We start from the raw sequence: 27,410 nt of genomic DNA, 5'->3' as shown, positions 1-27,410 counted from the left end.
TCAGCTTCTAGATCCTTCTCGTCTCACACCAGACGACCTACTGGGGACAGAGAGAGAAGAGGAAAGAAACAGGAAAGTTATTTACTTTGTCAGGTTTGGTGTGCAGGCTACAAACGGGTTAATATGCTTTTCTTAAAACTAGCTGGTGTAAGTGAATTGTTTGATGAAGCACAGCAACATGGATGTTAAGCTAAAGATAAAGTCCTTGGTCACTAACTAAAGATAATTTTTACACCACCAAGCGACTCATGTGTTCCATCACACGTGCACGACAATATGTCGCAACAAAGCTACAACTCAATGGGCTTCTGAGGTTGTGTGTTGCGTTGCATTCTCGCTGACCAATCCACCGGTGGGTGAGAGAGGCAGAAAGAGGGGGAGAAGGAGACAGAGAGAGAGAGGGAGAGAGATGGGTGAAGAGCTTAGATTGCTTACAGATGGTTATGAGAGACGGGAGCAGAGGTCCTCCTGAGTGCAGTGAGAGTCCAGGCTGTGTGTGTGTGTGTGTGTGTCTGTGTGTGACTTTGTATGAACCTCTGTAGTTGTTGCAGTGCATGACGAGCCCGATCTGTGCATGCTCGTCCTATGTGGAAATGAGTTTGTGTGCATATGTGCAAAGTATCTCTGTCTGCGTGTCCCATGGTCTCAAGGTTGTGTACTTGTAGTTACTGCATATGTGTGTGTGTCAGTGTGTGCATGTGTGTGTGTGTCTCATGGGGGTGGGGATATGCAGGTGCGGTCTGTGTCGGTGCTGGTTATGTTGGCCATGAAATAGAAGTCCAGCTGATTTCACTGCACTCGCTCGGAGCTTCTGTCGTCGGGGGCGAAGCGTTTACGGCCGGAGTCAAGTGTTCTGTTGCAGCTTTAAAGCATCACCATCTCTCCACGCTTCCATAAATCCACATGAGTGCGTCTCCCGGTGAACGTTTTCACCTTTTACTTTAAGTGTGTCGGATAAAGATGAGAATAAAATATTATGGCCACCTATACTGGATCCCGGGGACTACTGTTTTCAAATAAAAGCTGGTTTTGCTCGTGTATATATCTGTCACAATATAACCTGTAAATAAAGGTTTCATATTATCTATTTAAGTACATCAAATCCTTAAAGAACAGCCCTAGTTACAGCCACATCTGTTCGGCATGCAGTGCATAAACATGTTGTGTATCTGGCTGGAGTATAGCTTGACAGACGAGGGCATTAAATGAACCCTCTTGAGTGTCTGAAGTTGGAAGCATTTCCCTGCAGGGAACTTGAGAATGTTCAACAAACCTAACGGTAATTTGTCCATTTGACATTTTTCATGCACAAGTTGAAGTCCTGGTTTGATCATGGATGACATTACAATCTCTCGTGACCACAACAAATACGACAAATTTCATGGTGGTGTTTAGATCTTCAGATGTCATGCTCTGCACAATACTGTTAGACAACCAGCGACCTGGCAACCAGCTGTCCAAATAACTAACAATATTTCATATATCATATTTCAGCTGCTGTTCCACTGTGTTGATTTTCAAATAGAAGATCAGATCTGTATCAAAGACATAAGGAATTCTCAACCGATTCTATTGTACAGTTGGTGGAATGTAGACCAACAAAGAAAAAACATAACATTTTGTAGTGGATCCATATATATTTTATGCATCTTTTAACATTGCGAGATCAATTATTCTCGAGAAATAATTCAGAGATCTTTATGGGAAAATCTGGTAAATGTAGGGTTCTTATATCTTTGAACGGGGGGGAATTGGCTCTGTATACAGGTAATGATCCAGATTTTGTTAATCAGAATAAGTATTTTTAGGGGGGTGATCTTTATTTAGTTATCGTGCAGTAAAAACTGTCCTTTTAATTCCTTTTGCCTGTGTTTACTGAAAAATTCATTGTCTGAGTTGTACTTGTAGTCTTTTGTTTGTTCAAAGTATTGTTGGTCTGCTGTAACCCTGGCAACAGCAGCAGTTCCCTGTCCTACCTGTTGAAGCTGAGCGACTCGACTGGAAGTCACACTGCTCCTCTGTTTACCTGTTAGGCCGATAAATGTCTCTGTTGTAAGGAGCTAGCAACAGCAGTGCTGATGAATCGTCTTAGCAATTACCAGGCTCCAGAGCAGCGAATGATCCTGTCCCTCCTCCGCTCCGAGTCACAGAGGACACTGTCTGTGCCATTAGCAACACAAAGCCCCCCCAGCCCCCCCCCCGGACACCTTGGCCCCGCTCGGGATAAAGAGCTGAAAGCAGATCCCGTCTGGAAGTGAACCGCCTTGCGTCACCTGGGACCAGCCAATAAAGACACTTGGCTCAGGAGCTGGGAATCGTGGTTATGACTGTACATGGTGGCAACTCGGTGAAGAGGACCTGGCCAACGTACACAGACTGGAGCTCCATATTAGCGCTAATCTAACTGTCACCGTCCTCTGTGTTGACTTCAACTGTTCTGTGTGTTGACCTCTGATACCTTCAACTGTTCTGTGTGTTGACCCGACGTCTCAATCATTGAAACAAAAGTGGTGCGGAGGAAAAGCTGTTGTCTCTGAGTGGTCCTGTGTATCCCTGGTGCCAGGCCTGCCTCATAATACCCTCCTTTCATTCCTGCCTAATGACGGACACAGCCAGGACAAATGAGTGAGGAAGAGGAGGGAGCAGGAAAAGACACAACGAGAGGAGACACAAAACGTCCTGATGAAATACACACAGGTCTTTTTCCTCTCAGAGCACTCCTCATCTACGCAAAAGGTAACGTTAGTAAAGTTAAATGACGTGAATATTCCTTATATTTTATCAAAGTACTTAAATTCAAGGATTGTTGGAGGGATATTTATATGTGTGTCATACATTTAATTTGTAAAAGGCCTTGCTTATTTATTTACTGAATTATTTAACAGCCTCAGTTGAAGTCAAACTGTGACTCTCCATTAAAGTTTAACAGAAGTCAACAGTTATATAATCTTGCAACAATCAGACGCCGTGGCCACAGGGGGCGCTGTTCCAATATCGTCGGTTATTAATATAACAACCTCTATATAAAAGAACGGCTCTGAGTCCCTGTCAGTGTGACTGTGAAACACTTAAAAAACATATGATGTAACATAAACCCTGTCAAAGACTCTCTAATCGTTTACATTTCCTCGTGTTTGGTGCGTTATCGTGCGTGCGAGCATCCATACGTGACCATCCCCATGTGTTTTCACTTATTCAAACACGTGTTTACATCTTTCCAAATAGAATTAAGACTCGTTGAAAGAACACCATGAACCCTGCTGACAAAGCTCATGGCAGGAAGTTTGACGTGGGAAAACGTTTTTATCTTTGTCATCACGGAGACAAAATGCTGGAACCATCCGAACTCAACAGCCCACGCCGTTCAGCCGTGGCCTCATTCTGACGAGAGAATCCTCGCCCTGGGCTTCTGTTACGTATCTCCTCCATGATGAGCTCTCCAGTCTGTTCAGAGGATGGATGCCACCCTCCCCACGACTTCACAACTCACACAAGGTATGCAGATGTTTTCCTGCGCTCCTGCCAATGTGTGGAGAGTGCAAGGCATCACACAGATGTGCTCCGCGCAGCACCACATGTGAACAATCCTTCTCCTAAAAGTACTTACTGTAAATTCTAAACATGTCCGACAACACTCCAGCGACGATCCAAAGCTGTGACAGAGCATGACTGGATTTAAAGCCTGGCAAAGGCAGCATGACTTAAGGAGATCCAGGCCATTAAGGACCAGCTAGGCAAACCAGGACACAATGACCGTCTATCTCAGTCCAGGCAGAACTCTCCCATGTGCTCTCACAGAGCTATTCTGCTTTCTGTGTCTCTGTCCCTTGAAAATAACTCACTTCATCAACCACCATGTGCTCTAGTGGCAGCATATAAAGCTGTCATGCCATTTCACTCAAGCTCTGACGCATGAAGGTGAGAGATTTGGTTTCAACAATAAAAAAAACTCGCCATGGCTCCTTCTCTGCTCCTCCAACACCGGAGCTGTTTATCCTGGCGCCCGTGCCCGAGGTCTAAGAGGACTGACGTTAGACCCGCTGTGAGCCACTGTTCTCCAGGCCCGGCACGGCAGCGCCAGGGTAAACACATGACTCCAGTCCCGTTGTGGCACTGAAAAAACCTAGTGGCTAGTCAACAGCGTCAGTGATCGCTCAATAGGGGGAAATCCTGATGGATTGAAATAGAGAATCAAGATGAGGAGACAGAGACAGACAAAAAGGTAGAACGAAATCAAATGAAAAAAACTTTTTTGATATTTTATGACTATGCTAATAACTTGTTTGTTCAAATTAAAGTAGCATCACGACAAAGACGGAGAGCTCACACATATTATTTTGCACATATGACATGAGGCATCTATGTGGGACTGAAGGCTGCTTTGTCAACTAGGTTAAACTACTTCTACTAAAACTGACCTATTTTGTCAAAGTGCAGTTAATGGAAAACACAGTAAGCAATAATTAACTACAGCACTCAAATGCAGAGGCCCAGTTAGTGAGGGTGTATTAGTTTGCCTTACTGAACAAATTTGTCCCTTGCCTTGTCCCTTGGTTGCCACCTGTGGTCGAGGTACCTGCCAAGGAGAAGAAGCATTGTCAGTATAATGGAGGCGGATGTTTCGTTGTTAATCCGACTTCCAATCTTACAAATTCCTACAAATCAGTGCAGCTGCCTGACAAAAATGATTTCTGACATCATATCATAAGTATTCCTATGTAAGTTTCCTCTAACACCTGGTTTCTTGCCCCTAGTGGGTGGTAGTGATGGTCACTTCTCCTGCCACTGTTGTGTCTACTTAGTCAAAGTGGGACAGACTGGTTGGACTGGAGCTAATTGGTTGGCCAGAGGGTAAGAAACCACTTCCAGCAGCAAAGTGAAAGAGAAGCAACGTGTAATATTTCATATTAACATTGTCGGCTCTTGGTCTGAACTCTTGTAACTCTTGTCTGAACAATTTGTAGATAACCAGCTGTGTATACTCGCACTGGATATGTAACAATAGCTAAAAGATGTGTCTTACCCCCGCAAATGTTATTTTACTCTCCAGAATTGAATCTTTACTGTTTTATATGGGGATTGTAGCCAGCAGCAGTCATAGTAATGATCTATATTAAAACCAGTCTGTAGACTCATGATGACTAGTTTCAGTTTTCTGGCGCAGACGCTGCTCAGGATCCACAAAATACATCAGTCTTGTCTAAATATTCATCAGTGCACTTCTGTCCAGTGCCAACACATCTGTATGTCACATGAAGCACAGACACTTCATTGTTTTCTCTCGATGACTCTGACTGGATGGTTTTTATTTAAATTGTGACATGTTGAATATATTAGGACGCTGTAACATGGGAATAAATTGTTGTCTTTTAAACACGTGGAAAATGATCATCATGTTACAAACAAGCAGAGTTGCGTGTCTAACGAGCTGTGGAAGGAGCTTCCAGCTGGTCTTAGGTTCATCTCAGGGTCACGACCTTACTCCATGACCCTCCAACCAACTCTCTCTCTCTCTCTCTCTCTCTCCCACCTCTCTTACCCTCCTTGCTGACGCCCAGGCAGCCTTTCAGCTCTTGCAGGGAAACGGCCCTGTCCTTATTCAGGTCACAGTAGTCGATGAACTTTCGGGAGCATTTCTTGGGTTTGGCTTTTTTCTTCAGGTACTTCTTGAAAGGTTTTAGTTCCTTCTTGTTTATGTCATGGCTGCCGTTGTTATCCAGCTGGGCGAAGTACCAGTGCACCACCCGCTCCTCTAACGTGTGACTGGGATCAGGCTCGACAAACCTGTAGAAGGTCGGAGGAACAGGGCGGAGAAAGAAAACATGGATGTCACAAAACCCACAATCATTTAGAGAAAGAGAAGGAGCAAAAAAGTCAGTTTATTGATTGCTGATGAAATTAAACTCCATCTGAGCAACAGATAACTTGCAATAGAACAAACTTACCTCCCACCACCAGAGGGGGCCGGTGAGTTTATGGCTTGCACCATGTCTGTGGTGAGGGCATCTAACAAGCTCGTAATGAATTCCACTTTTTTCCCCTCGGGGCATCCTGGCACAAATCAAAGACAAAAATACACCAGAATTACCTTCCACAACTAATTTGAGTCATTACGCTACAGTGGAGCTGAAGTGCCTCTAAAGCCTCAGCACCAGTGAACCATTATGACAGATGTCAACAGAAAGCAGCTGTTGTGCGCTAACAGAAAACATGCAAACACAGTCTCGAGATTACTGGCGAACCAGGTGTGTATCTGTGAAATGTCTCATGTTCCCCATTATCATTAATTATTATGAATACATGTTGCACAGAGGTGGAAGACGTAGTTTGGCTGTTTTTTAGCTGTGGCACATGGCGAGAGGTGAAACAGAAGTGTTCGGTGACGAGAACGCTTTGTCGAGCGCTGCAGACCTGTTAACTTTTATGACACAATTCTGAACACCTTGGGTAGCTCTTTTTAATTGACCAGATGTACGGTTTTAATGGCACAAAACCAGTGCAAATGTTTCCCTCCTAATTGTGTCTGTTAAAGGGAAACTTCAAAAGCAGCTGGCATAGTAAACCAATCTTCTCATTCTGTCTTTTTTTTTGTTTTTTTCAGCCTCTCCCAAGCTCTCTGAGTCAGTTCCCTCCTCCCTTGCTCTCTCGGTGTCCGTGGCCTCCTTGTTCCCTTCACTCCCTTTGTGCCGGGACGTCTGTGGGAGGTGCTCCGCTGCCCTGCCAGGTGAATCCAATTAGCAGCTCCTCCAACACGACAAGCCTGGAGAAGCACTGCCTTGCTGGGCCTTAATCCAAGTGTTAAATTGGGGGGTTATGAAGCACAGAGCGTTTTGCTGTTTGGAGCCTACATGGCATGGGGTCAGCCCTATGTTCCCACAGCCCTATGTTCCCACATTTCTAAGGATTTTCTTTTCACTGACAATTTTGAAAATTAGGCCCTATGTTCCCACAGCCCTATGTTCCCACAGCCCTATGTTCCCACAGACCTATGTTCCCACAGACCTATGTTCCCAGATTTATTTTGAAAAATTAGTCCTGATGTTCCCACAGCCCTATGTTCCCACAGATCTATGTTCCCAGATTTATTTTGAAAAAATAGTCCTGATGTTCCCACAGCCCTATGTTCCCACATTTCTAGATTTTTCTGAAAATTAGGGTTAGGGTTAGCGGTGTTGAGCTCAAGAGAGTTTGGAAGCTACCTAGCTCCTTCAAATCGCCAGCTACGGAATGGTGAACCCTTAACTACCAGGCAGGGGTAGAAATGTGGGAACTGTAGGAACATAGGGCCTAATTTTGTAATGAATAGCTATGTGGGAACATAGGGCTGTGGGAACATAGGCACGCTCCCCATGGCACAATGTGGTGCAGGACCACTGGCAGGAGCTGGGCCACTTACAGTTGATCCTGTTAATCTGATAACTTAAAAAACACATTACAGCTACACCGAATAAAACTAAATTTCCCATTAATTTCTAAACTGAGATCCTCAAACCCGATTAGTAGCTTATGTTGCTTTAAACACAGCAGTATTCACCTGCTTTGGTTTCATCTCAATTATTTTTATGGTCCTGAAAGGATTCCTCTGGAGTTGCTCATGTTCAGTTTCTCTATGTCGTAAATCTATTCATGTCGGTATAACTTGTATCTACGTTCCTCAGTGATTGGTGAAATTAGTTTATCCAGTAATTCTGGGACTTCCGATCTCTTGTTTTTGATTCAGGTCTTAACTTGAGTTCATAAAACTTAACAAGGTCTTGAATAGTTTTAAATGTGACTTGTTGAATCCTGCAGAAACCACTTTCTATAGGTTTTGAACCAAACAGAGTCCCTGAACTGACTGAACTGACAGATCCCAGCCTCCCGGGGGAAGCTCCTGTCTGCTGCTGCTGACAGAGGTGGCATTGTGGCATTTAGTGTACAGTGAGATCGAACCTGTGGCTGCAAGCTGTTCACAAACTGGCCTCTCCAGCTCTCTTTTCTCACCCGGCCTTGATGTGATGGCAGTGAAATATTGTGCTTTGTTGTGGGGTTTCAGAACATCCTCTCACAGTACATAAAAATATCTCCACTCAGCAACCCGCAGCTTCCATCACCCCCACAGCCTCAGCCCGCAACACTCACACCTTCCATAAAACACACACCACACATCTGCTGCGCAGTCAGGAGTCACGCTCGACTCTGTAAACTCACCAGATGGGGAATTAAATAAGAGTTACAATGCAACCTCAAATGATGGGGAAACAGAGGAGCAACAAAAGTAAGTGAGCAGTAACAAAGGCAGAGGAGTCGGAGCCGAGGTTATGACCTCCAGTTCAGAGGAGAGCCTCTAATCCTGGCTGCTGGAGAATCCTTCTCCACAAAGTGGGGATTGGTCGATTGTTAATCAAAGGGCTTAATTCAGATAAAAGGGGAAAAGTAATGTACGTACTCGACCAAGTGCAAATACACACATTACAGGTGGAGCAAGGGATTCTACTTCGATGGATCGTTAACTGTTGAGGTGTCAGACTACAGCCTTTGAGAAGATACGTTCAAGACCCTTCTACAGGCGTCTTGTTTAAAATCAAGAGAGTCTGAAACACGAGGAACTCTGATGGAGACACCGGGTTCAGCCAACCTGCAGAGCTAATGTTTGAAAAAGGAGACGCCTGCCTTTGTTTACTGAAATCAAGGAACCACCGTAACAAAAATTACTAGCAATTTAGTTTTGGTAAATCCACCAGAATTACTCAATCTAATCTTTCATGCAACAGCCGAACTCTTGACAGACATAGCAACAGTAACTAAGGCGTGTAGCGGTGACAGTTAATATCTGACTGGATTCTGTTTTATTTTTTCATATTTGTTGGTGAATATTTCAAAATAAAGTTTGTTAAAAGACCATAAATGCAATAGTAATATTTCCAACCTGCCAGTTCTCTGCCCTGGAAAGGATCTTCTGCGTCTGAGACCCGAGATCGAGCCGCGCTGTCGCACTCTGGCTTCTGGTACCTGTCACACAGAGAGGAGAGCACATGGCTGCATGAGACGGAAAACAGCAGAGCAGGCTGGGGACAGGAAGAATAAACCCGTCGAACTATGTGTGAAAAACATGAAACATCGAAGGAGCTACTGGTCCATGTTGAAAATTCAGCCGTAGCAAATAGAAGAAATCAAACATGGGGCTGGAACTGAACTCAAGAAAGATAAAACACCACAAAAGAAGTGTTTGCTTTCCTCTGTTTTTGGTGTGATAGCACACCAAAAACAGAGGAAATAACTTTAACTTTAAATTCTCCAAATGTCAGAAGACACCAAATTAATAATAATTTATGTTGCTGTGTAAGTTATTGATCTTTAAAGATTCTTAAATTTCAGGAGCTGGAGCCGGGTTGTTTAACCGAAAACTATTCCTTGTACATGTTCATGCACATATGTTCACAAAGTTACAGAAACTGACGTATAGTTATGATGTGCACATCCAAAACACACATACACATCACTCATGTCTCAAACATGATGCCTTTTCCTTCCAGTTCTTATAATAATTTGAGGTAGAGCCTAAAACCAGGAGGTGGTTCTCGGCACTGGAGAAGTAGTGTATTGATTATCCCATCATGATTGTTTTAATGATAGCATGCAACCTGCTTAATTTCTCATCTGAAATCTACAACCTATTACGATTCCTCTTGAATCTGCACGTCAGCTGTCGATCTGCAAAGAATTATTAACCCTGATTAAGCTTCTTTTTTTTTTCATCAAGGGCTTAATTTGATGTGACGTGCACGAAGCTTTGTTTCAGGACCATAACAAACTGTTCGGCATTAAGCATGGCATGACTCCTTCTCTCCTGGCTGTTGTATCACTGCTTCTTGGAAAATTTAGCATGTGTGTCTCATTCAGCTGCTTTTTCCGCCTTTTTCTTTTTTTTTTTATACAAAAGAAAAAGCAAGTTGTCATTTATTTTCTTCTCAGTCTGCAATGCCACTCGTCCACCAATGGGACGTCTGCTGCACATCGCTGTCCACAGGAGAGAAGTGGGATCTCGTTGTGAATCCACGGATGAGAATTTAGACTTTGGACGATGTATATCCTCCGTGCATGTGATTTATATTAAGAAACTCTGGGCTGTCGATCGTTTTTTAACGAAATGCAACCTGTTCTTCTGTTTTCACAACCTTTAAAGTGAAAATAGTCCAAACCTCAACCCGTCAAGACATAAAACTCTTTCGTGGAGAGAGACTGATGATGGGAAGAGAAACTGTTTCATCCATTTACCGGCACAGTGTTAGTGCAACACTTTCACTTGACGTCATTCATGTTCAGGAAGAAAATCTAAGCAACCAAAACATGAGCAACGGGCATTTTTTATTGAATCTTTTGTCTGTGTTGCCTCATCTCTCTCCCTCTGACACACAGCTCTTACAAAAACCACTCTTTATGCCATTTCCCCGAAGGCAATATAAACAGCAGCAACTGTCCTGGAAACAAACCTTATACCAAACTCTGATTGTTTATGGCTGAGTAAAAGATATTCCCATAAAGGCTTGATGGTATTTTTTAACCAAATTAGCTGGTTAAAGCAGCTTGGATCTAATTCCTTCACCAGTGGAAGGGTCTTTGTTGTGGGGATGTCGTGTTGGTCTGTAAGTTTACTTTGGTCCAGACTGAAATACATCACTTGTAGATGTAATGTCGTGAAATTTAGCAAAGACATTCGTGGTTCCCGAAGGACGACTCCTAATGACTTTGGTGTATAATTGAATTTTCCTCTTGCAACAGCATCAAATTCACATATAAGGTTTTTGGGTCATTTGTCTCTTGGACCGGTTTTCATCAATTTTGGATATTTTTGAAATGTTCCCTCGCTGAATATTGAATTTAATGACTTAATGAGTTAATGATCTACAGTTCAGCGTTTCACTTGATCTTGCCGGACCTGATTCTGATCATTTAAAATGAGACATTTAATAAGAATAAGATCAGAATGTCACAGTATTTGAGTATCATAAGTAGGGTTGCAAAGGGGCGGAAAGTTTCCCGTACATTTTCGGAAACTTTCCGGAAACTTTCCACGGGAATATTAAGCTCGGGAATTTTGAAAAAAAAAAAAAAAACTATGCAAATTAAACGCTGAGCAATAAAAACATCATTCAAAGCTCTATTTTATAGATGTATGGAATGCACGTTGAGTTTCAACCCTCCACTGTGCATTCTTCCATCACATGCACAGATAACTCCCAGCATCCTTCACTCTACAGCAGGGCTATTGAGGCCTGCTGTAGTGTGCAGGACTAGTCAGATAAGTTTCGATGATATTACTCAGGAAAACATATTAGCATGCTGATTGAGGATTGTTCATCTGTTCATCTAGCCTATTTCCATTCATTTATCCATCAATTGTAAAATATGTTTACAGACGATTCCAATTGTTTGGCTAACTATTTATATCTCTGGCATTGCATTAGTGTTTTTTTACAAACTTTTTTCTCATCTTATTCTACAGAACAACGCCACGTGCACTATCTCATGTGTGGAGACATTTCACTCCATCCAATGTAGAAGGAAAGGCTGTGTACATTTGCAAATTCTGTGCAAAGACCTATGTTAAGAATGACACAACGATGCAGAGGCGTATAGTCAAGTGCCCAAAGTTTCCTCAGGGCTCAAATCAGCCTATGACAAAACAAAATGTTTATATTTATGTCTGTATGTGACAAGGTAAATACAGTTAGTATAAATTACCCACAACATTTCCAGTTTATTCCTGTTAATTCCCGTTAATTTCCGTTAATTCCCGTATATTCCCTTTAATTCCCATGGAAAGTTTCCAACTTTGACTATTTCCGGAAAGTGCTGATTGTTATGGTGATTTACCGTGTGGAGGTTCCAGGAATGGGCCGACCTGTGTCCACGAGAACGCACCAGCAGTAGCCTGTGGACTGGTGGCACTGGACGGCTTTGTAGAGACCTCCGGCTCCACAGTCGGGGATGAAAATGGCCTCGCGAGGGTTCTGCCGATCCTCGTCCAGGGCGCTCTGTCTCTCCTGGTCACAAGAGGGAACCTTCTCTAAAACCATGAGAAACGCACTCAATACAGAGACGTGATGGGGAAACCAAACACACAGACTGCACACACACACACACACATTAAGCATCACGTGTAGGACCACACCGCACCAGGCTGTGACAACTGGTCCGTGGATAAATCTCCTTCCTCCCGTTGTATACTCTGAATCCTGAACCCACCCTGATCCATCATCATTTGTTTTTTCAACAACACCTTGCTCCTCCACACTGTATTTACATTCACGTCCATTTGGTCCATCGCTCACTCTTAACCCAAGTACAACAGAGCTGTAAGCTGAGCTTGTTTCCATGGTGATGAAGTGTGTGTTTCAGATTCATCCTTCGTTTTTTACATTCAAGTGAAGCACCGAGCTTCAATCACAGGGTCCCACTACCTGTCTGGGGCGTTTAGCACAGGGCGGTGAGATGTGGTGCTATTTGTGCCAGTTGTCCCAGCTCACACACTTCCAGTAACCAAAGCGTAACTAGAACAATACGGCTCAGTCACTGTCAGGCTCATAGCACCAGCTGAAAGGGAAGCGTGTGAAGTTCAATATGGAACTCGCCGAAGTGTGGTTTTCACATTGTTTACAAAAAACTGCACCAGTTTGAGTCTTTATTTTAGCAATAGGTTTGATGACCAATTGTTGAAGTGACAATTGCAGGGAGAATTATCACCAGACTCTGCAGTCCCCCCCCCGCTCAGAGAACTGTGTCCTTGTTGTGACTTGACGAGCGACAACTTTAGTTTAGATTTGGTTCAGCGTCATCAACCTTTGTTTCCAGACGCAGAGAGCAGCTGTTTCTAGGCAACTTCACCACAACACCAAAATAGCAGATGGACTAAGTTAGCAACTCGCTGTTCAAGCAAGGAAAACATTTAGCAGCTAAAGAGACTGAAGCTCCACGGATTCAGAGGTTGGGCAATAATTGGCTAATGACATATCACAGACAAATCGTAATCAGCGGTTGTGTTTGCTCATGTGAAAACTTCTTCTTTTATAGAATAATATATGTTCTCAGGAACTGACGGAGAGCAAAGCTTAAGAAAGCTTGAGGGAGAATGAATATTGGATTTGGATCAGCTGAAACTATGAGGTGTGACAGCCTGCTTGGACAGTGAACACATTACGGTCCAAAGCACAAGCATGTGGTCGTGCTGCACATCACACTGCACACAGCCATTTGGAGATCTCCTCTGTTATTAGAGTTAAAGTGGTTTAAATTAAAACTTATTTTAAACTATGGTGTATCCAATTTGGTTCAATGTTAAACTGTGGCAGGATCAATTGATATAACGCTGTCTGGACGATTAATGGGAAATACCACAATTTAAAGCGGCTGCATTAACTAACCTTTATAGGACACGGAACAAAAAGGAGAAAATCTAAATCTTATTGTGCGTTTGCCAAATTCAACGCACAACGCAGATATTACCAATACCAGCTCACAGCTCTTTAGCACAATGCTAATTCATTACATAATCGATTATACTAATTTGAGCTTTTCTGCAGTGGCCGGACTTGAGAGGGGGGGGGGATATTTCCCAAGAACGGCTGCCAACACAAAACTAAATGTGTCCCTGCACCAGTGAACTGTTTCTTCTGCACAGACTCACACTCAAGGGTTCTCAGTCCTGTGCCACGGCTCGGGTCCCTTCCAAGGTTTCTTCACATCCAAATTATTTAGCACTGTTTATTATACAGAGGTTATGCTGGCGCCAGCAGCCGGGATTCAATAAAGAAAATTGTTTTTATACATATAAATGGAAAAAGGCTGGACGCTTGCAATGTAATCCTCTGTTTTGCGTCTTGACTTGAAATTCAATCTGAAACGCTGCATTTCTGCTCTATTTATTTCTTTGTTTTTGTTTCTTTGTGTATTTTATTTCTCCTCCTCCGGTTTGAACCGGACGATGAGAAACACAAACCGTTAGAAAACAAATATCGACCCTGGAAGAGGAGATCGCCACACAAGTCCATGTCAGAAACGGTTGTGACCATTTGCCGGTTGTGTGATTGTTGTTGTGATTTCAGACACAACACAACAGGTCTGCACAACTTTCTACCTTTCCACTGGCCCTTGTCTTCCAGGCTCGGAGCCCAGTGAAACCAGTTTAAATAATTTTCCACTTTCATTTCTCTTTCTAATTTTCTTTCCCTCCCTCCCACCTCCAGAAGCCTCTCATTCCTCCACTCCTTTCTTTTCTCTCTCTCTCTGCCTCCCTCTGCCTCCCTCCATCCTATTACCTCCCTCCCTGCACCTACACCCCCCCACTCCCACCCACCCAGCGCTCTCTCCTCCTCGCTTCACTCCAATGGTTTTCAGCTGTGGAGTAATCACTGCAGTATTGTCTCTAGTGAGCCTTCTCCGCGGTTGAAATAGCGGAAATGTCAGTAATATAGGAACGGTTTAGGTGCATGTGTTTGTCTTTATGATGGAGGGGTCGCTCATAAAGACAATATGTTAAAATGTAAACCACACCACCAGCACCATTGCAGGGTCCCTTCAACTGTACATAGAAATAGGATTAAAACCAAAATCCTCTTTTTAAAACTCCTGATTTTAAACCAAGTTGACATGAGCGCGCGTTGTGTTCCTTCAACATTTAGTTTCTCTGTCTCTCTTTAGTATAAGTAAACCAAACAGAAGTCTTGCATTTAAACATTTACTTTAAACTGTTGTGACGGATCTTTTTAAAACTCGTGGTTATGAACCAACAGAAAATCATCACCTGATTCCTCAGTTTTACCAAGTTATGCTTCAGGCTTCGACTAATTGTTTATTTTTCCGGCCGCAGCTTAACCCACAAGTTGGTCGACACCAAAAACAGAGGAAAGAACTTTAACTTTAAATTCTCCAAATGTCATAAGACACTTCACCAAATTAATAATAATTTATGTTGCTGTGTAAGTTATCGATCTATAAACGAGCAACTGTTTCTGGATGAATTCAAACTTATGAGGTTCATAATTTCTTTCTGCTCTCCACAAGTGGCCAAAAAATTGCAGAAAAGTATATTTTAAATGTAATATGATAAACGTGACATTTATTAATTTAGTTGTCTATAAAATCTGTTCCTGGTTTTAAACAATCCAAAATTAAATGATTGAGTTTAATATCATGTAAGTGAAGCATCAGATTCTTAAATTTCAGGAGCTGGAGCCGGGATGTTTAACCGATAACTTTTCCTTGTACATGTTCATGCACACATGTTCACACAGTTACAGAAATGGACACATAGTTATGATGTGCACATCCGAAATACATCACTCATGAGCATGATGCCGCCCCCCCCCCCCCCCCCCCCCCCGCCCCCCTGTTTCTGGTCGGCCTTGTCCTTGTCCTTTGAGGACACCAGATGCTAGTTGGAAACAGGAAGCTGGTATTTCCACAGCAGTTTCAAACATCCCTCACAGTGAATCTCTCTCGGCTACAGTACTGTTCTCCATGCTGCCCTGACCACAGCTTCCACAGCCACATCCCCATCACTCCACAAACCCACTGCTGCATTACAATCCACTGATTGTGTGATCTGATGTGTGGGAGTGGAGTCTGTAAGTAAGACAGCATGAGGTGAATGTGAAACACTGAAAGACAGTGAGGCCGGTTTGAACCCTGAGCTAATACGCACACAAACAGAAGGAGGTATTCACATTTATATATTCTAAATATGAATTAATTGGAAGTGATCGAGGGGTCAAATCAAAAGAGACGCTTCAAAGTCGCAGGTGAGGGAGAAATGACCAAAATGAAACGGGATTTCTCTGGGTTTGAACGTTGTTGGAAACATTTTGGCTCATGTAAGAACACAAGTCAACAAATGCATAACATATGTCCAGTTGTTTGTAGAGACTCTACATTGTATATATGTATTTACTCTGCATAATAAATGAAAGCACACATTGAAAGGACAAGTATTGCTGTGATCTGTATTTTGTGACATAAAATCTGAACGAAAATCTATTCAAACTGATTTTAGCTACTAAAAATCTAAAAGAGTAATGAGACTGAATCGTAGGGAATTGAAAAGATCTCTTAAATTAAAAATGCATAATTTTGAAACTATTAAATAAAGCTAAATCACACACACACACACGTAACCACAACCACACTCACTCCCAGACTTGTTGCAGCAGCATCGAACGTGCGTGGCTGCCCAGAGGGGGGGGGTGAACATGTCGGGGCGTAATTGAAAAGGAGACAGAGAAAGCTAAACAAATTTCACCAGAGGAAGAAAGTCAGAAACATAATCCTGGGCAGCGCTCAAACTCCAAATATTTTACATTGGTGGCTTCAACACCGAGGAACACCGGAGACTATTCAACTTTACTGTATTTGGGGATCAAGCTTCTTCTCTGGGTGATAATCATCCTGCAAACTACGCAGTGGTGACATTTAAAAGAGACGTATTCTGCTTTTTAAATCTTTGTTTCCACTAGTGTGTTATAAGTGTTAATGTGCTGGACATATACACGCTGCATCGTGGATATCAGGAGAAGGAGGGATGTGTTTCTCTCACCTTGCTTCCTGGAGCTGTTCTGCTTCACCAGCTGTTTTATCCACAGTGTTGGAGCAGTTATCTCTGAGAGGGACAGAGGTCAGAGGTCAACACCTTTTCACACTTAAAATCATCTCACCACTGTTAACTCTACTAAACCTCATCACCTGTTGCTGCAGATTTCAAACACAACTTACGCAGCCAAACTTTTCCCACTAAAGTAAATCTAAGTACATTTTTTTTCTTATGTGTGTGGTATTTACTGTGTTTTTATGTTTCTATGTTCATTGTATGCACCAATAACCAGAGCAAATTCCAGGTAGGTGTAACCCTACTTGGCAATAAATACCTTCTGATTCTGATTCTGATTCTGATTCTGATTCTGATTCTGATTCTGATTCTAAGATCACATCACATCATAATATCCATATGGCATCTACATTTTTCCATCTGGAGTAACAGTGTATTCTTAAGAAACTTCACCTTGAAATCCAACATTAAACTACTTTAGAAGAAGTTGTTGATTAATGCTTTTAAACCATGATAGTGAACATAGGTATATTTCATGGACCACAGCTGCCATAGACACAACCTCGTGAGTGCAGACGTACCGTCGCCCTCGGGGGGCACGTGGGTCTCCATGGTGGGTGTGGGCTTGGAGCCATCATCTGGGTTGAGGGTGAGAAAGAAATGGAAAGAAACTACCATTATTGAGGTTAATACAATCTACTCTCCAGAACTGTTGAATGGTTGGGATTTGCACATGGCCCGGCCAAGACAGACAGAAAGACAGACAAGAAGGACAGAGGGAAAACACAAGAAGAGGACGACCACCCATCTCTCTCTCTCTCTCTCTCTCTCTCTCTCTCTCTCTCTCTCTCTCTCTCTCTCTCTCTCTCTCTCTCTCTCTCTCTCTCTCTCTCTCTCTCTCTCTCTCTCTCTCTCTCTCTCTCTCTCTCTCTCTCTCTCACACACACACACACACGTACATCAACAAATCAGCCTCTCACAATGACATTCTTACTCTCGTGATCAGCCCACACAGTTCACACACTGCTCCACAACCATCCTGCAAACAGCAGCACACAAACACGCACACACACACACACACACACTCACACGAGAACACCATGCTCCTATCAGGACCTGCATGTTTGTAGTGCAGGTGAATGAAGCCTACAAGTGCCTGTCGTCATGATAAGACAACTGGACGCTGGTCCGGTCGGTCGCCGACACGGTGGTGCAGCGGTTCACACGGCAGAAGTTTCAAACCTGGGTTTCAGGCCCGTGTGGAGTTTGCACATTCTCCCCGTGGCTGTTCTCTCCGGCTTCCTCCAAAGTCCAGGGACGTGCGGTCTAGGTTAGCTGATGACTGGATTGAATGTGTATTTGTTTTTTTATTTACTTGTTCATCTCTGTGTGTGAGTTCCTCAAAGGAGGATAAGTAGTGTAGATGGTGAATGGATGTATGGACCTGGTCCAGGGTATGATCTCTTTAAATAGGCAGACTGGACCAGACTGGACCTTTTCTCTAACGCCATCACCACATCCCAAATCTCCTTTGACTCCCCTCTTCTACATATCTCAAAATGTCCAGGTTTAACAGAAGGTTGTTGAGTAATAAACAACTATTTCATAAATTATTATTAACACATTAACCTGGAGAATAGAACCAGGAACCAGGTCCTGCTAAGCGATGGATAGATACCCATCGATGGTGGTGTATGATGCTGTGGAGTCGATCTACCTAGAATACTCACCCGTTGGCAGATTTGTCGCATCTGGAAAATCCCTTTGGAAAATAATTAAATCAAAAGCAAACCACAGGGGAAAAAAAGACTTTGATTGGGGTCATTTTCTACAATATCAGTCCTGAAATGAGATGATGATGTGTCAGTGTGTTGAAACACCCGAGGCCCAACTGACCTGAGCTGGTCAAACTGAAAACAGAATACAACGGTTACTGGTCTCAGCCCAGTGCAGGAATAGCAGTGTGTCCTGCAGACATGCTACAACTCAGAACTTACGCTATTTCTCATATACTGATTGATCCAGGTGTGGACTGTGAGGGGGGGGGGAAACAGAAGATGTAAGCATCGTGAGGAAACCCGGGCCTCAACCCCCCCACCACCACCCCTCCCCAACGGGTTCACATCCCCTTAGCATTACAGCTGGAATCTCTGTTGTGTGTCTTTCTGCTCTGCACCCGTAACACATGGACACATCATGCTCTGTCCGTCTCACACAATCCAGAATCACATTCACACACATGCACACAGAACATCCGGCAGATCGCAGCTCACCTTTTCGACCAGAGTTTGGTGGCCCGGGCGGTTTGTCTGTTACTGACCCTGTGAGGAAGAAAAGAATACACAACATGTACAACACAAAGACCTGTGTTATCATTTCAGATCCATCGAGCAAAGAGTTTTAATATTAACGGAGAAGAAATCATTTAGTAAAATACTTGATAACCATCTTATCATTGAGAATTGAATTCCATTGCTCCAACTGAACATAGGAAATTACACCAGTAGAAAACACTGATGACGTCTGGTCTCAGTTAGAGTTGGATGCTGAGGTTTGTCAAAGTTTGACCGACGCATTCTGTTAGTAGTTCATTCATTGTCTCAGTGCTGACTGCTGCAGTTTGTAACTCACACATTGTGCTCTACGTTTCCACATGTCATTCTCGTTTGGTGCATGCGAATGTTTTGAGGGTCGTGCATGGATGCATGGAGGGTGAGAGCTAAACTACACCGTGCAGTACGAGGACACAACTTTAATGACGGCAACTAGAAGGAGATTTACTACCTGACAATCCACTTGTCGCGGCATGAGTTCCCATAAATTCATGGAAGTTTCCTGCAAATGTATGTGAGATGATTGATTTGGGTCATAGTGTACACGTTGTGGTCAGAGGGGGGGGGTGTAAGGAAAGAAGAGGTGAGTGTGTTTGACAGTTGCAGCTTCGGATCAGGATGATTGAGCCCAGATTCTGGTTCCAGTGTCTTACACACCTTTGCAAGAAACAATGAAAATATCGGATCTTATGCAGGACAGAAAGGAGACCACGGGAAATATCTGATTTCTCCTCAAACATGTTCCAAGCTTATGTTTTAAATATTTTAAATCCTGGATTGTTTACAGTCACTCTTCTTTGTCTCTGTTGACCAGAAGTGGAATAGTGTGAGACCATCATCTGGTCATGAGCACCTTGTCTTGTGTCTTTGTTTAACGGCAAAAGGTTACTGTCCCTTTAATAACAAAGAGTACATGTAATTATATCAACAAGATTTCACATGTATTACTTCCTGAAAACTACGATAACGAATATTCCTGTGTAGCTTTCTCTGCTGATGGCCTTGCATGAGGTTTGAAAATATCTATTTCTTTAAGATTGAGAAAATTCTAGAGCGCGTTATCGACAGAGAGAAATTAAAACAAACTCAACGTGGTGTTAACTTTTGCTATAACTTGCAGAATTAAGAATAACTTGAACCCTGTGTCTCAGTACTTTTCTCCAAATAGGAAAACCTGCGCGATTCCCCTTGAATGAAAGGACACGCTCCACGTAAGAACTTTCCTGATTCTGCTGATTAGCGGCACAAGTGCAGAGAACAGAGGGGGGGGGGGGAGATAGAGACGGAGACACAGAGGACAGGAAGCCTCTGGCCTGGTCGGCTGAGCAGCTCCAGACGAGCATGTGACCACCATCTGCTCTGGTGACTGTGCAATCCCGTCCTGGCAAACACCCGTGTGTATTATCTTCTGAGGGTAAAATGATGGTGATTATCATAAAGTGTTCCCATCCAAGATGAGAGTGCAGAGGCCCTCGCTCTCCTCCGGCCTGCTGAGAGCACTTAAACAAGTGGAGGGGGGGTTAAGGGCGGAGGAAGGGGTAGGGGGGGGCTAAGAGGCCCCTGGATGTATGGCCATTAGCCGTCTCGTTGACCTTGCACCTGCTGTATTACACATGACATGTATTACACATGTGGCCGTGGTGTGGCGAGACGGACTCTCTCTAGCTCTCTCTACTTGTCTCCTCCTCCTGAAAGTCATTTACTTCAGATGTGGGATCAGCTCCAGGATCATGTTGAAGTCCTCGGGATGTTCTACTCGCGATACTGACACGACCCATCCATTCTCAATCTCTGTCTCTGAGAGGGAACCGAAGCTGCAAACTGTTTCCAGTTGCTTTTGAATGGTGAAGTGACTGAGCGTGAATTGGCCCAAACCACAGGGACTTGGCTCTCGGGGGGGAACTATCTTGGCTTCGGGATCCAACGAATGTAGCCACCATTGGATTTTTACGTGCTTGTTTTGCTGCTTCTCAAGCCCAATAAAGAATTGTGAGGAAACATCCTGCTCCACTCTCGTTGTTTCAGTCGCACAGCTCGTTCAAGTGAGACACAAATAACTAACTGAGGGAAGTGTTAAGATCTGTGCAGCCTCCTATGGGATAAACTATGAAAGTCTCAGGACATTTCACCCCCCCGCACCCCCCCCCCCACCAGTACCTGAACACACTGGGGTCCTGTTTTGCACAGAGGAGCCACTCACTGGTTTCCCGTCAGTGGTGACACACCAGCAGTAACCTGTCAGAGTGTGGCACTGGACCTGCAGAGGCAAGAAAGATGACAGTAGCTTTGTGTTAAACATGATTTGATTTGTAAAGCTGCTTGTGAAGCGTCTGGTCAAAGGGAAGTTGTGATGTATGAATAAGGAGAATGTGGAGAGAAATGAAATGAAATAAATGTGTGGAGGTGCAGAGACAGACCTGGGCAAAAGTCCCATCCTCGTTGCACTCGGGGATGAACATGGACTCCTGAGGTCTCCTGGCTTGTTCCAAAGCCTGGCTCCTCTCAACTCGACACTTGGACTGACCTGCATCTGTAACACACCCACAGGACAGTCTGTTCTCCAACTCTGGATTCAAACCTCGAGTGCTGCTGCTGCTGCTGTGTTTTTTTTTTACTCAAGATGTCTGTTCCTTGTCAGCACCGCCCCAGTTCACACCTGGGAGCTGACCGGTACAACCGCAATTTACTACTGTTGGCCACTGAGCTCCGTGTGACGTTTGCAAGGGCACGTTTTGTTAGTTAAGGGAAGAAAGAGAAGGATTCATCTATGTTATCCACTGTTTTTATATTTTGAGACATGTATTCAACCCTCAGGCTTCTGTTACCATTTTTCTCCGCTGTAACAATGAGCCATCATGGTTTTAAGGTTCTAAGCCGTAATGCTTATAACACAGGGTTTCTAATAATCTGAATTCTAAAGTCTTGAAGAATTTAAAATGTTGAAATATCTCCTACTTAGTTTGTTTTGTATCCATATGTGTTTAGTTTGTTTTTATAACTGCATGTAGTTTGTGAGACAACATAATATTGTTGGTTATTCTCTTATAAATTACCTTGTCCTCAATTATGGAGAAGTGTGAGTCATTCTGGGACTAATGATCCAAAACAGGTCCTAAAAAAAGTTAATGACACAGAAACCCTGTGATAGTAAACTGCCCCCCCCCCCTGTTACCACCAATAACCACAGGGATTGCTGCTCGTGATTCTGCAAAGCAAACCTCTCCATGCATTGAAGAACTTTTCACACTGCACATACTTCAGGCAGAGACAAGTCAGAGACCTTTTATTACACTATTGCAAAATGCTAAAACAACACATTCCCTGACAAATCTCTCACACACGGCCGCTGACCAGGGCCAGAGGAGCGGCGCTGGGATGGAATCCACTTGATTGATACTTTTGAAATGTCAGTGGAAACTGAGCTTGTGTTCCTGCAGCTCTGATGAGCCAGACCCGCTCTCACGGGGACACAGACAGGAAGTGGCTGAAAGGTCAACCAATGAAGTGGGCTCCACAGCCGCTGGTCACTGGTTCAAAAACCCATCAGCCACTGCAGTTTTTACTGCGCCCACAGCTCCTGTGGAGTCGAGCTTCACGTCCAGCGTGTTCACATTCGCACCAGGAAGCCGACCACGGAAACCACAGGCCTCCAGATTTTGGCAAACCTTCACCCTTGACAAATAAAGAAAGTAATTTCTGGACCTGAGAGGAGACAGACATGTTGTCTCCTTCAGAGTAAAAGACTGACAGAGCCAGAACTGGGTGATGATGTCAGCGAGGTGCACAGACACGGCCACATAAATTCATAAATGACTTTGACTGTGTGTATTCAGTCTTATTATAGAAACAAGGCTCATTACATATTGTCGTACTTGTTTCAGTCCAATGTTCTGTTGGAGACGCCAACTTCTTATTAAAGTAAGATTTATAGAAATGTAAAAACAACTTTTTTTCCATAACAACAGGCTTTCCACAGTTTCTCCATCACGTCTCAGCGTGTGTGCGTGTCTGTTGGGACAAAGTAGCAATGTGAGCTTGTCCAAAGGTTTTATTCTGTCTCTTAACAAGGTCATGTTTTCATGTTTCCCTGTCCGCTGGTATGTTGTTGTTTTTATGTCAGCAGGATTATCCACAAACTACTGAGCAGATTTTAATGAAACCTGCAGGAAGGATTGGACATGAGCCAAGAAAGAACTCGTCAAATTTTGGCCGCAGCTCTGGACAAAAAGAGGCTGATGAAGGAATATCTATAGAAAACATAGTGAGGGAGCGTTTTGTGACATTTCATTTTTCATTTCACAACGAGCTGATATATGATGTGTTGATTTTCCCTGTGTTCTAAAGTCCTGGTTGAATAATGGAAAGACGGGTTTGCATGTTTGCTGTCCCTGTGGTATCTGAACCCGGAGCAGTGAGGCATCGCCCGGCTCTTCAGATGTAAACGATGACGGGTTTGTGAAGTGCCTCCATGAATAAAAGTGCTGCTTCATTACAAGAAGACAGGGCTACTGTAAAACTTCCCCGACTTTCCTTCCCTCGGTACAACACTAATATTATGAAACAAAACCATGTGCTACCAAACAGAGGGAACAGAACTCAGTCCAAAAATGGATTTGGTTGGGACGGCTGTTTCCCTAGAGGGCAGAGGGGCTGAGAACAGGGGGAGAAATGCCAAGTTCCAACCTTGACTCTAGACCTATCAATCTCTGCTGCTGCCGAGTGGCCGGCATCCAGAGACCGAGGAGGTGTGTGATCCTGGTCTGTAAAAACTTACACGCCTACCGAGAGGCGGAAAATGAAAGACATCTTCTCGTTCAGTTCCACTTTTACAAACGTTTTTTTTGTCTGCGGCACCAAACTATTTATGGTACAACGTCTCCAGGAGAAGATTCAATAATGATCATGTATGAAATCATTTGAGTGCATCTGAAGGTTCCTGGTTCTCACCTTTGAGCTCAAGGTCTCGCCCCTCAGCCATGGAGGTCGGTGCTGGAGCCACTGGCAACTGGTCCATTTTCACCCAGTTCTTACCTGAAAGACCAGAAGACAAGAATAAAGCCAGGATTTTTTTGTTAAAACCAATATTAAAAATCACAAGTCATTTCAGACTGGCAGATGTTTGGGGAATCAACATAAAACATGAACATGATAGTCTGTCAGATTGACTCTGCACTTCCCCTCCAGTCTTCATCTAATCTGAATCTATCAGTGTACTTTCCAATTATATTCTGAATGATACTGAACTATTTATTCTGAGAGATTTTTAATTATACCTTTAGGGAAGATTATTAGAGTGATTATTTATTGTATCCCAAATAAATATAACATTTACCATATTATATCCACATTGTTCACTTCTATTCGGAAACATCTTTTCCATTTATTTCATCACTTTAGGAAAGTTTGAACACTAGGTTCTTGATTCAATCTCTCATAATGAAACGCCTGTTTTGCAGTAATTCATTTTCAGCACAGACTTTCTAGAAAACCCTCATTGCTGCATTCACAGAAACTCTGCCAGCTGCTGACAAGACTGTGAAAAGATGTATTTTAGTCATTTTAAATAGTTCTTATGCATGTTCAAGTCAATTTCAGATAAGATTGGTTTTAATTCGTTATTCGTTATTCGACGTGGTTCGGTCTTTACCTTTACAGCGGCCGCGGTGAGCCAGTGTCAGCGCCCGGTCTTTGCATCGCGCCCTCTGCAGCTCGCAGCCGGTCTCGTAGCTCCGCCCATCCGAGCCGCACACCGGCTTCCCCTGCGTCTTTGAGCAGATGACCCCACAGTGATTGTCTCTGTCCCCGATCAGCCACTGCAACCAGATACACGACAACACGTTAGCATGACCAACTCACCTCAGGTTTCTCATAAAACAAACAGGTACATCTTAATGAATTTATAAATTCTTTCTCGTTCCTTGAAACTGTGGTTTCTTCTTTCTTGTTGGCTCTTTCTCTCTTTCTCTCTCTCTCTTGTTCCCCTGTGGTTAAACAAAGGCTGCATTCAGCTGAATCTGAGATGAGGCCAAACTAATGTACAAATGGACTCATGGGGTCATTTGTTCATTTCTCTCTAAACATTTCTACGATCCTCAAACACTCGTCAGTCTCGGCCTTCGTTTGATCGGAGCTACTGAAACAAGGTGTGAGCTTTGCTGAAGTGAAACTCAGCCAATTAGCCAATTAGTCTAATTGGTCTTTCGCTGAAGACGAGTTGAACCTTGATTAAGATTCCAAGGAGCCAAACCAAACTCAGAGTAACAGGAATCCGTCTCTCCCCCCCCCCCGCCCACATCTTAACTCGAGGTCTATTAGTGAGTTGACTCTACTGTTGGATGACGGCCTTCTCTCTGACAGAAATAATGGTTCTTGGCTTCACGGCTGCCCCAAATACATTTAAGGTCTAAAGCAGAGGTTTTCAAAAGTCTGAGCCTCTGCTCTGACAAAGCTTGGAAAAAGGCAGCCCCCCCGCCCGCCTCAACTCCCCAGGGACAGTCAGAGCAGAGAAAACATCACATTGCTGCTTTGACATAACGTCAGACTACATCAAATTTATAAGAAAACAAGGCCTTTATTAGGCGGCTTTCAGACATGCACTTAAGTCCGGGCATCTTCCTGAATTCTTCTGGAGCGGCTGCACGTGAGTACGCAGATGTTCGTTGCTCTGGACGTTTTCTGGGACGTCTCCTGCCGGCCCCTCAGTGAAGTATGCGGAAAATGTCTCCAAGTGAGCACATGTGAGAAATCAGCTGGGAAAACTGTGAGAAAATGTGGGCAACGCACGACAGATGCAAAGCTGGAAGAATTCAAATATCTCTGTATGAAAAAGATGAGTCAGAAAACAAAGCATGGGATTTTCTGCTGCTCTATGCAGATGGAACTGTTGCCTGAATGTGTCAGACCTGGTGAACCCTGCTGCGTTCTTCATACGTCAAAGACAAAGTCCAGAAAATGGGCTTTATCTGATGTGTGAGTGATGATTAAACCTTTGTGTATCTTATAAAACACCCGTTTCATGAAATTCAAACAAAGAAAACCCTGCAAATCCCCTTTAGGATGAAGATCTTTATGAGAAAAAATCCTCTTGAATGTGTTTTTCACCCGAGGTCTCTCAAGCAATTACCCGAGTGCTGCTCTGAGCTCCGGGTCTGAAACAGGAGATCTCATTAAGAGCAGGTACGGAGGGAAGACGCTGGTGGAAAACGAGACGCAGCCAGAAACAAAGGGCACAGTTTCCATCCCTCATGTGCCAACTTCTATCACAGGCTCCGAGGCCACGTTCAGAAATATCCACGGTAGAAATACATGTGTGCCTTCTAGTCATCTACCCAAAAAAACACAAAAGCTATTTGGGAAAACACCTAAATTGTTGCTCGGATACCGATTTTCACACATCGATTCAGAACAATCAGTCCGACCTGAACAAGATGGTGGAGAAGCCAAGCCACTGATGTCACGGAGGAGCGGGTGAACCACAGGATCTCGTATACAAATGAATCACCGGCTGTTTCACAATCATCCCGTCTGAGTTGTTTGCCTTTCTTTTCCCTTCTCCTCCATTCTGCCCTTTTAAAACCGCCAATAAAATCAAACTGTGAATATCTTTGAGCTGAACACTGCATCAACACGTCCACAGTCACGAGATCTTTAGCTGGTACGATGTTTTCCATGTCCACAATATTAGTTTAATGCTGAAATATGCTACTTAGCAACAGAGCAGGATAATTGTGCATCAGGGGGACATTTCAATTAATCCCGCGGAGGAACGTGAATATCTGTATTCAATGTTAATCTACCAACTTGTTGTTGAGACACTTCTCTCTCTGGATGAAATCATAAGCATCCTCAGGACATGTCCTCTGGGACGAGGAGGTCTCTACGAAATGTCATTGCAATCCAATCAGGAGCTATTTGGTGTTTTCAGCCTGGACCAAAGAGGCACCGCTCGGTGAAGCCACGCCGCCAATGTGGCAAAAGAACCATGACTCATTACAGCACAGTGGCAGCAAACTCTTCCATATCCTCCTTAATACCTCTCTCTCTCTCTCTCTCTCTCTCCCGACCTGGAAACATCGCAGAACTTTCAACTTTTTACAACATCAAATTAGAACCCAATGTGTGCAGGTCAGAAAACAATCTATTTCCGGTCGCCTGTGGTTTTATTTTAATATGACAGATACCCCTGGTGCACTTTCTGCCAGTGCTGACAGTTATTACAGTCACGGACAATCAGAAAATTCCAAAATGTGAAAAATTTGCCAAGCGCTGAGCTACAATTATATATGAGTCCACTGAAAAGTTATGACTTTCCTTGGATAGTGTTTTTCTTCATATTAGTGAAGAGAAACCAACTCTTTCTGGCTTGTTATTTTTACAGATGAAGCCTCATTTGGAAAAAATGTGGAATGATTTTACCTCATCGTCAGGATATTCAAACTGTTTTTACTTCTAAATATAACATGAGTGGACTGGGAAGTGTGTGGCAGTGGAGAAATGGC

At 43.5% G+C, this 27,410-nt stretch overlaps 1 protein-coding gene across 1 annotated transcript; it reads right to left on the bottom strand.

The window, feature by feature from the left end:
• smoc1 (SPARC related modular calcium binding 1) lies at positions 1–26,582 on the bottom strand. The gene is made up of 16 exons (XM_061082179.1): positions 26,553–26,582; positions 26,036–26,104; positions 24,560–24,725; positions 23,860–23,943; positions 21,330–21,442; positions 21,070–21,169; positions 19,364–19,414; positions 18,853–18,900; positions 17,161–17,250; positions 16,571–16,633; positions 11,857–12,049; positions 8,909–8,991; positions 5,946–6,051; positions 5,540–5,784; positions 4,543–4,576; positions 1–40 (listed from the first exon to the last, which is right to left on the bottom strand). The coding sequence occupies exons 1-16, from the start codon at positions 26,580–26,582 to the stop codon at positions 1–3; spliced, it is 1,515 nt and encodes a 504-aa protein (XP_060938162.1).
• Between the last annotated feature and the right edge of the window lie 828 nt (positions 26,583–27,410).

The sequence above is a fragment of the Limanda limanda genome, chromosome 12 (assembly GCF_963576545.1).
Source record: "Limanda limanda chromosome 12, fLimLim1.1, whole genome shotgun sequence".
NCBI lineage: Eukaryota > Metazoa > Chordata > Actinopteri > Pleuronectiformes > Pleuronectidae > Limanda > Limanda limanda.
Note: the sequence above shows the minus strand (reverse complement) of the source record. Positions and strands in the feature narration are given on the sequence as shown.